The 10,551-nt window shown below is 54.8% G+C and overlaps 1 protein-coding gene across 1 annotated transcript; it reads right to left on the bottom strand.

The window, feature by feature from the left end:
- Positions 1-396: 396 nt before the first annotated feature.
- POU4F1 (POU class 4 homeobox 1) lies at positions 397-2,312 on the bottom strand (the record flags this gene model as incomplete). Its single annotated transcript, XM_081128479.1, has 2 exons — positions 397-1,536; positions 2,190-2,312. 2 exons carry the CDS (start codon positions 2,310-2,312, stop codon positions 397-399), a joined length of 1,263 nt encoding a protein of 420 aa, XP_080984605.1.
- Positions 2,313-10,551: the final 8,239 nt, after the last annotated feature.

Genomic DNA, 10,551 nt, shown 5'->3' with positions numbered 1-10,551 from the left:
TTCCTTGGTCCCCAGGAGATTTTAATAAATGTCTCTGGTTCAAAACAGTCCATTTCCCTACCCTTCCCGAGTCTCCCCCAACCCTAATTCCCAGAACCATCCTGCTCCTCAAAACCCCTCCTCCAGTCTCCGTCCCCCCCCCCCACTACCTGCTCACCCAAAGGGTCCCTCTCGGATGTCCACACCCAGCACCCCAGTCCTCTAGGCTGGGAGAGGGTGAGGGCAGGGAGAGCAGAAAGGGGGCGAAAGACAGCGCTGGAGGACAGATTCACCAAAAGCAAGCAGGATAACGGACACTCCAAATCCGGGGGGAAGCAGGCCCGGGAAAAGCCCCCCCGCCACCCCCCAAAGGCCCCTTCAGCTCTGCTCAGCCCCACCGCCACCTCCCATCCCCCCTCAGTAAGTGGCGGAGAATTTCATCCGCTTCTGCTTCTGTCTCTGGTTGCAAAACCACACCCGCACCACGTTCTTTTTGAGGTCCAGTTTCTCGGCGATGGCGGCGATCTTCTCCGACGAGGGCCGCGGTTGGACTGCGAAGTAGGCCTCGAGGGAGCGCTTCTCGGGCGCGGCGATGGAAGTCCGCTTGCGCTTCTTTTCGCCCCCGTTGAAGAGCTCGGGCTTGTTCATTTTCTCGCGCTGCGCGCCCTCGGCCTCCTCGAGCCACGCCTGCAGGATGGGCTTGAGCGCAATCATGTTGTTGTGAGAGAGCGTGAGCGACTCGAACCTGCAGATGGTGCTCTGGCTGAGCGAGCCCACGCCCGGGATCTTGAGGTTGGCCAGCGCCGAGCCCACGTCGGCCTGCGTCACGCCCAGCTTGATGCGCCTCTGCTTGAAGCGCTCGGCGAACGCCTCGAGCTCGCGCGGGTCCGTGTCCGAGTCGCAGATGGACGCCAGGCCGGCCGCGCCCACCACGGCCGCGGCCGCCGACGCCGCCGCCACCTGCCCGGCCGCCGCCGCCGCTGCCGCCGCCGCCGCGCCGTGGTGGGCGGCCGCGGCCACCAGCCCGGGGTGCGGCAGCCCCGACGGCATGTTCATGGCGGCCGCAGCCGCCGGGTGCGACAGGTGGCCCAGGCCGTGCATGTGCGGATGCGGGTGCGCGGAGCCGCCCAACAGCCCGCCGCCCGGGCCCCCGCCGCCGCCCCCCGGGCCGCCGCCGCCGCCGCCGCCGCCGGGGCCGCCGCCGCCTGGGCCGCCACCGCCCCCCGGGCCGCCGCCCCCCGGGCCGTCGTGGGCGCCGCCACCGCCGCCCGCGGAGCCTGCGCCACCCGCGCCGGCCATGAGCGCGAGCGAGGGGGACGAGATGTGGTCCAGCAGGTCGCCTGGCTCGAGCGCCTGGTGGTGGTGGTGGTGGTGGTGGTGGTGCGCCAGCGGCACGGTGGACGTGGACGTGCATGGCACGCTGTTCATCGTGTGGTACGTGGCGTCCGGCTTGAACGGGTGGCTCTTGCCCTGGGACACGGCGATGTCCACAGCCGCCAGCGCCTCGGCCCGCGCCAGCAGCGTTTCGTCTAGGCTGGCGAAGAGGTTGCTCTGCAGCTGCAGGCGACACAAACCAAACCAAAAAAACCACAAAACCAAAGAGGCAAAACGCAAAACGAAACAAAACCACACACAAACCGGAAAGCACGACGAGCAAAGAACAAACACAAAGCAACCAAAATAACAACGGGGGTGGGCACAGGGGAGACCGGGAGAGACGGAATGGGGGCACATTGGGGACGAGGCGAGGGACGGAGGAGAAGGGTCGAGCGTGCGAGGGCGACGACAGAGGCAGGGAGAGGGGAACACGGGAACACATTGCGGGAACGAGCGTGAGAGACGAAAAAGGAGGGGGAAAGAAGAAGAAACGGAGATGTAACTCGCAGCTGGGGACCCGTGTGGCGCACCGAACACGCAGAGATCGCCTTTCCGAGACATGAAATTAACAGAAAGTGGAGCAAAGTCGAGAGTCATGGCCTCACCGATCCCCACTCTGGTCGCAGGCGCCCGACACGGAGGCAGGGGCGACAGGAACACGACATTAAGTGCCACTGTACAAAATGTGCCAAGCAGCGGGATTTCTCTAAAAAATCCCTGCCTGCGAATCCCCGCACCGGGACCTTTGCACACACCAGCACCCGACATGCAGCGTCTCGGAGATGGGGAGGGGACCAGCGCGCGGGCCGGGACCGCGGGCGCGGGGCGCTTACCGGCGGCGTGGGCAGGCAGGCCCGCCGGATGGCCTCGGAGCTGGAGTGCAGCGATGGGTACTTGTGCTCAGGGAGGGTGGGATGCATGGCAAAGTGAGGCTGCTTGCTGTTCATGGACATCATCTTGATGGCTTGGCATGTAAATCCACAAACACTCCGAAAGTCCGCGGGAAAGTGCGCACGCCGGTTCCCCCGGCCTCCCTTCGGAGGCTGCAGCCGCGGCGGCTGGCGGCGCGGAGGCGGCGGCCGCGCGGGGGGCTGCTGCTGCTCCTGCCGCCGCCGCTGCCGCCTGGCGCCTCCTTGGACCACGCAGAGCGCCGCGCACCGATCCCACTTCTCCAAGAGCTCTAGCCCCGCGCGCGGACGGGATGCACTCCTCTTACACCTGAGCCCCACTTCTCGCGGCCGGCCCGGGGAGCTCTCGCGAGAGCTCGCGGCCCCTCCACGCTGACAGTCATCAGCTGTCTTCGTCTGTCTGACGCGCGCTCTCCTACTCGGCAGCGCCGTGCGACTGCGCGCGCCCGCGCTCGCCGGGCACCGACCGGCGCGTGGGAGCCGCTCTTATAGTGACCACCAGCTTGGACAGCGCAGGTGTTGCACCTGTAGCTGACCGGGCATGCGCACTGCACACCTCACCTTTCCCTCCTCGGGTCTGAAAAGATCAAAAGGGCCAGCTATTGTCTGAGGGTAAGCACCTTTTAAGGAGAGAAAGGCTAGAGGTTCGCCCGCAGCCCGAGGTTTCCCCTCTTCTCCCAACCCCCGCCCCAGCGCAAGTCCTGAATATATGCGCATTACTTAGGCACACCTCCTCTCCGGGATGTCTAACAAGCTGTTATATAATGTATACAGCTGGGCATTTGTATGTTAAATTATGCCCCCGCATTCCTCTGTATACAGTATAAATAACAACACAGAAATGCAGAAGGTGCTGTCTTTTGCTGCAAAAACCTGTTTCTTTCAAGGTTTATAAATAGGTTCCTGGAGAATAATCGCGGTGACAGACATTTGTTTGAAGCAGTCAGGCGCTATTGATTTCCATATAATTTAATTTCCTCCGCATACTTTGTTGTTGTTTTTGTGAATATAACTGTGTCAGGCACCAACAGTGACAGCCACTTAGGAGCCACAAGGAGCGTGTGCTTTCTACTCGGGAATGGCTGTTGAAATGAAATTGTGCGTTTCTCTTATTGTTTGTCTCCTTTAACTGTGTACAAACCCACATTTCAAACGAGCTCCGGGTGATCTGAGGCTTCTAGTAAACAAAAGGAAAAATAGTTAACAGGGTGTAGTTGGGATCCTTTCCACTCCTCAGCATGCACACACACACACACACACACACACGCACACACACACACGCTTTAGCCTGGAAACTCCAGGAAAAGGAAATCGCTTCAGAGAAAAGGGAGTAAGATGTTGAAAAGAGAACTTTCTTTTCCTTACAATGTTTTGGCTTCTTCGCCATATATATTTTTTCCCTCAATAGGAGACAGGATTAAGCCAGTTTATAGAAAAACATGATTAAAATATTAATTCAAACCAATTTGAAAGAACGGGCCCAAGCTCTGGTCCGGCTTTTACAGTATTTATTTTTGTTACTGTAAAATCAAAACCTAAGAAGAAGAAGAAATGAATTACCCGACCTATTATATAAGGCCCTTACGGGGTGGGAAGATCAAGGGCTTCCCCGGGGACCACAGTTCAGGTGCCGGACTCCCCAGGGAGCAGCCCTAGTCCGTGTGATAATAACAGCCCAGATGTTATTACATCTGGGGCGAGAGAGCTGGAGAGCGGCAAAGGGCTGCTTATGGGAGGCAGAGATCATATAAATAATTTTTCTGGTCTCTCCCACGCCAAAGAGATCTGTATTTCCACCAATGAGCAGATCTCATTTCTATAAACCTAAATTTGCGTTCGCGTTGATTTTATCTTTTCTTTGTACGATAGTCTGTGTATTTAGCATACCCACTCACTATTCAAATTCCAAGAGGAGCCCACAGGCGTCACCAAGGCTTTTTCTTTTCTTTCTTTTATTTTCTAACATCCCCCCTCACCCCCACCCCCACCCCCGGTCCCGCCACCTTTGCAGCCCAAGAGGGAAGAGGGATGCTCATTTGCTGGTGCGAGAAGGAGCCGCACTTCCATCCATTACGCGGTCCCCTGGGAGTGCTAAATGCAACTTTATCTCTACCGCGAATGGACGCTGAGCAGGACATCGCTGGAGGGAGCGAGTGAGTCTTACGCAGCTGGTGTCCAGGCTTAACCTAATCCTTTCTGACACCCTTCGAGGCGGTTCCCTGAGCTCTCCCTGGGGGAAAGAAGGGCCCTTCTGAGGGCGAGAGCCTGGATACTAGCCCCCACCCAAGGGAAACACTGGCCTTTAGAGACCGAGAAGAACGCGGGAGGACAGAAACGCAAACAACTCTGATTTGGGCGCCCGTGTACCTCCAGAGAGCAGGGCGAATCCCAGAGTACCCGAAGCTCCTCTCGGTTTACTCTCCAACGCTTGGAGCTCACCAGTAAACCCAGAGGGGAGGCACCCGGCTTACGGTCAGGAATTCACTGACCAGCAGAGACTCCACTCTTAGCTTACCTCTTTGGACATCGGATCCCTTTTTACCTAGGGGGTCAGACCTTTGCCCAGAATATCTCGCTTCTCCTGGGGCTAGAAATATGAGGGTTGTGGGTACAATTTTCAACCCACTCCCCAGCCAATTGGTTGGAAGTTCATTTAGGGTACATCTGTGTCCGCAGTGATGCTTAGCAAGGTGTTCGTCACAGAGTAAAAATGCTCCATAAACATGTGAGTAGGAAGGAAGAGAGGCAGATGGGGAGGGCCAGGAGCAAAGCCAGAGAAAGTTCAACAAACCCGGGCTAATGGGGCAAGCAGGAAGATCACTGACAGGTCCCTTTTTTCCCTTAAAAGGAGATGGAGATTGGGCCAGAGGGTTGTATTGCCCTCACACAGAGCTGTAAATCTTGACTTTAGACCATTCTATTTCCTAAGTCAATTGTTTCATCCCTCCCTCGTTTACTTTCTATCTTACCTTACCTTCCTTCCTCAAATGCTTGCTGAGCACCAGTCTGGGCCAAGGCAAGACACTGGAGATAAAATGAGGTATAAAATACGGGTATCTGCCCCCCAGGAGGAGGCAGTCTCTGCCAGTGAGGCAGCTACAGATGGAAGAGGTGTTTATGGTACAGGTGTGACATGTACAATGAGATGGAGTTATAGAGAAATATGGGGTGGGGATGATGCTTGGAGAATTATCCTACCATAGCCCTCCTGGGCCTTAGCCCCCAGCTAGAGAGTGGGACACGGTGGCGAATCTAGAGGCAGTTCCTTAGACCTCATCCAGCCTTCCCCTACTTACCCCAAGGCAGTGAAAGGAAAGGTGGTGGACCAGGGCTCAGCCCACCAACATGTCCCTGCTTTGTTTTCCCAGTTTGGCAAGCGCGGTAACTAGTTGGCTCCTCCCTGTACTAATGATGCCCGAATGGGGTCTGAGCCTTGGCACAGATTTCTGGGCAGGTACCCCCCGCCCCCCTTCTTCTTGTTTAATGACCAACATATATCCCCCCCCCCCATCTCATAGCTTTGCATTTTATCAAGACGGGGATAATGAATGCATAGCTATTGATTTCCTAGGAATTTCCGCCCCCAGGGATAGGGAGTCTATCATCTGGATCAGAGACACATTTCTTTCCCTCATTAATTAATTTTCTCTCCTACTTTGGCAGGCCCCACTTAACATTTCCTTTGGCAGAGCCTCTTTCCCAAGCTCGGTGAGCAGACGTTCGTTGGCTGGAAGGAAGACCCAAGACAGAGGCGCTGTGCAAGGTCCCGCACCGTTGGCGGTGAAGTCCCCGCGCCTTTGACCATCCTCCCACACACACGCAAACGCACACCAAGTGCAGGAGCGCGTGCCTGACAATGCTGCTCGGTCGGGCTGCCTTTCTCCTTCTAAAGGGGCTTCTTGGGGAAAGTTAGCGCTAGACACGGGAGCCCCTACCTTCACACTCCCTGACACCTTCCTCCACCCCCATTAGATCCAGATATTTGTCCGGATTTAGGCACAGGGTTTTGGCTCTTTGGAATGTCCACTTAAGTGCATGGAGGTTGTGTGTGCACAGGAGAAGGGGATCGGGTCCCACGTTCTTGCCCGAACCCGGGGATCAGACTCTACCTGCAGGTCGGGCCACCTGGGGTTCCGATGGCCCAAGAGGGAGCTCTGCTCCTCCCAGACTCCGGACGCCAGGTTTCCCTCGGGCAGTTGCCCAGGTTGAAACTAGGCATTCGCCGCGTGCAAGGGAAGCCCCAGAGTCCAGAGGCAGCCCGCTCCAGAGGAGGCGTAGGGTTATTTGGGGCAGTGGGAAGAAGCAGGCAAAGAGGGGCGGGCCCGTGGGGACAGGAGGCTTGGTTCTCGGAAGAGGGGCTGCACTAGAGCTGTCCTCGCGCGCCCCGGCTCGGACACTCTCCGAAGGGTGAGCTAGAGGAGGGACTGGTACGGTACTTTCGCTTCGACTCCGGGCCGCCTTCCCAGGGCCATGCCTGGGCTGTTTGGGTCTTTGGTCTCTCTTAGAGCTACCACTCCCTCATCCAGGCCCGGTCCCTCCCGGGGCGAGAAGGCTGGGCTCCTCGCCGACCCGGCCAGGGGCCCTCAGACCGCCCTGCACGGCCCGCAAGGCCGGGCGCCCACCCTGCCTCGTCTGGTCTGGTGCAGTGGCCCTGCCCTCTGCCACCCGCAGGGCCCCGCTCTGCCCAAGGAGCGCGTCCAGAGTCAGCTGTTGCTGGCTGGGGCTCGGGGATTTCCTGGAGGCCGCTGTCCTTCCTTTCTACCCCTCCCTGTCCGCACCCGGGGCCGCGAGCCTCCGTCCGCCCCCGAGGTCGGGGGCTGGGGGATGAGCTATTGCGGTCTGTGGTGATCTCCAGTAAGATTCTCAGCGCTCATTCAGACTGGTTCCAGCTGGGATTCGCGGAGTATTTTTTGGAATAATGCGGTGGGAAATCCACTGTTTTGTTTCTTTTGTCCGTTTAATTCAAATGCAACTTCCATTGGGAACATTTTCCTGGATGTTGACCACCCCACCCCGAGATGCTGATGATCCGCTTGCAACACGAATGTTGCGTCCCAGTAAATTTTACTGAGGATCATTATCAATTACTCTTGGCGCTACGTAGGTAGAGAGCTTTGTGCAGGCGTGGGCAAAAGTAGGTTTACAGTTGTGAGTATGCGAAACGGAGATTATTCTTGTATTATCACTTATTCTTGTATTATTTTTATAGGAACAACTGTAAACCAGTTTTGCCCCCACCTGTATATATCTCCAGCTTAATCTCTCCGTGGACTTAAAACCCACCCACTTTGTGAAAGCCCTAGGGGTGGTACAAGACAACTACATCTCCGTCCTAACGGGCACGCCACCCCCGCCCGCTAGTTGCCAGAACCAGTTTTGTTGTCCAAGTGAGCAATGTTGTAGCACTAACAATGGCCACAGGTCCCTGTGGTTTAGGTCTCAAGAGGCGCAGAGCTGCACCTGCCCTGACCAGGCACCTTCAAAACTTCAAGAGCGCGCTGGTCAGAGAAGGGGTTTCGAGTTCCCCAGGATAAAAACAGCGAACAAACCAGCTCTACAGACACCCCCACCCATGACCCCACGCGAGGAGATCCAAGCTCGGTCGCCTTCGACCTCTCCCTAGGTAGCCGCCTAGCCCGCCCGAGCGACCCGGACGCCCGCCCGCCGGGGGGTGGAGGGAGCTCCGTGGGCTCAAATAAACAGCAGAGGACTTCCAGCCCCGCCCCCCCGCCCCCCCCCCCCCCCCCCCCGGGCCCAGAAGCGCAGTTCCCAAGACCGAGAAGCGGGTTCCGTCGCCCTCCGCAGGCTCAGCTCTGCCTGCAGGAGCAGGATCCCCCGAAGGGTCCAGAAGCCGCGGAGGAAAGCGCAAAGCCGGGAGTCCAAACGCCGAAGTGCGGAGCTGGGTCCTGGCGCCCGCTCCAACGCTCGCCGGCGCCGCCGCCAGCCGCCCCTCCTCCCCGCCGCCCGCACAAATCAAAGCCCCTTGCGAGGGACTGGGAAATAGTTGCCTTGTCATGTAACACATTGCCCTGATTTATTATAAAATTTTAACGAAATCATGCATATTTTAACAGCCTTTAATCACTGCATGAAAATTTAATTCATGGACTGTAGCGCGTTTAAATAAATGAAGTGTTAATTCATTAGGATTAATTAATTTGTTAAAGGATTGTGTGCAAGGTTAAGGTGGAAAGAAAACTCTTTGTTGGTTTCGCGTCTTAATCGCCAGGTTCGTGAGTGGTAATGAAATGAAAGGAAACCGCAGAGCCAGTCTTTTTTCGGGTGGGGACGGGGCGGGACCACCTGAGAGCGCCCTCAAAAGTGCTGGAAACTCCAGCGTGAGCAGGGCACCGGGCGGGTCTGTGCTCGCGTTAGACTAGTTGGGAGGAGAGGAGCGGTACTGGATGCGGGAATCGGGGAAGGCTGGGTGCGCTGGAACCACAGGAAGGAAAGGCAGCTCAGAGCCCAGGCAGGCGGGCCTCACCCACCCCCAGCCACCCACCCCCAGCACAAAGATGACCCTGTGAGTAAGGCGAGGTCGCGCCTTCCGGCCTTCGGAGCGCCAAGCCTTGACTTAATGGACAGATGATGGGCCAGTCCTGCCACCTCCTGAGCCTTTCAGCGCCCAGGGAGTCACTGTCTCGCCATCAGGCCGCCGGCCCTCGCGGCGAGGGCAAGCCTGGAGCCTCAGGGGACGCCCAGAGGGAGAAGGCGGGGCAAAGACAAACTTGCAAGCTCAGGCTGGAGCATCTGGAAACCTTTTTCAGTCGGGAACTCTGACCTTAGAGAATGGTTCCTTCTGCACCTCTTCTAAGAGTAGGCTGAATAGGCACCCCATCCAGCACAGAGGACACGCAGAAGAGATGTTCTCTTTCATACTTAACTCTTATTCATCCTTAAACACCCAATACAAATTGTACCAACGTGAAGCCATCTGGTTTCCTTTCTGCTCCACGCTCTCCCCAACATGAGCATTTTCCACTCACCAATGTTGTAAGAATTATAATGGGCCAGAACTAGGTCCTCCCTCCTTGCAGAAAGTGTCAGAAAATGCCTAAGTTAGATCCTTGTCCTTGGGGACTGGATCTTTCCACCCCCAAATTATAAGTGTCACACATGGCCCGTGCTTCTATACACTTGGCTAATCCGACTAACATTTATTAGAGGTCTGCTCCCTATTAACACAGCAGACCCAGAAATCTACCATCTTTCCACAAGTGTAGCTTCAATTCAAGGTATTCTAGACTGCCTGTCATATAAACTGAAAATCACCCTCGCCTGAGTTCCAGATGAGTTTTTAAAAGAAATCTGCATTTAATAGATGCTTCCTCGCTCAGAGTGGGGTTCCGAGAATTAGGCAATAAATGTTCACTATGCACTCTGAGATCACTGCTTAAAAGGTTTTCTCTCTGCCAAGTATTATTAGAAGGATCAGGTTACATCGTGATAGGCAAAGACTGTTTTGTAGGACTCCCACAAATAGGAATGAAAGATCTTCTTAGGAGGCTTTGGGAAACCCTTCTAATCTAATAGGCCACATTCAATAAAGTTAAACTGTTAATCTCAGTTTGCTGTTCTCTACAAATAACCACAGGGACAAAAGCAAGGTGAAAATATCTAGTGCATATATTACTTTGAAAAACTGAAAGCACTGGAGTATATAGAAACAAGTTCCTGAAACATCTTAGGGTTCAAGACCAAAGTTCTTCCCTTGTTCAGTGTTACCTTTAGTTGTTTCAAACCCAGGTAAGTACAAGAGTTTACAGGAAAGCAAAACAGGTTTGAAATTAGGGGCTATAAATCTTAAGGTCCGCTGTTTTCAGTTTTGGTCTCAGTTGATCCACTAAAACATAAAAAAATATTTGTTTTGGATGGGATGTAGATTTTGAAAATTTAACGGTGAAAGCTAAAGGTCATGTAAAAAAAAAAAATCTAGCACATGCATTGTCTTAGCCACAGCATTTTAGAAAGATGAGCAGTCAACAGATGCTGTTTTTATAAAGACATGAACTAATAAGTGTCTGCTTCCTTTATCACTAGTGCATCTTTTCCCAACATAGCCTTAGTGCTATTTTTAAATTTATCTAAATGTCAGAGTTAATGTGAATGTTTATAAACTTAAACGTGGCACACAACCACTCCCATCATTGAGCTTCCACTTAGACGCAGGAACATAGACAGGAATTAAATGCTACTTGAAAAAGAAACATGCTAATACTTCCAAATATGTTTAAAAGAAATCTTGGAAATTTCATATCCATGCATTCTTTGGCCTAGAAATGTGAAC

The sequence above is a fragment of the Miniopterus schreibersii genome (assembly GCF_964146895.1).
Source record: "Miniopterus schreibersii genome assembly, chromosome: 2".
Classification (NCBI taxonomy): Eukaryota; Metazoa; Chordata; class Mammalia; order Chiroptera; family Miniopteridae; genus Miniopterus; species Miniopterus schreibersii.
Note: the sequence above shows the minus strand (reverse complement) of the source record. Positions and strands in the feature narration are given on the sequence as shown.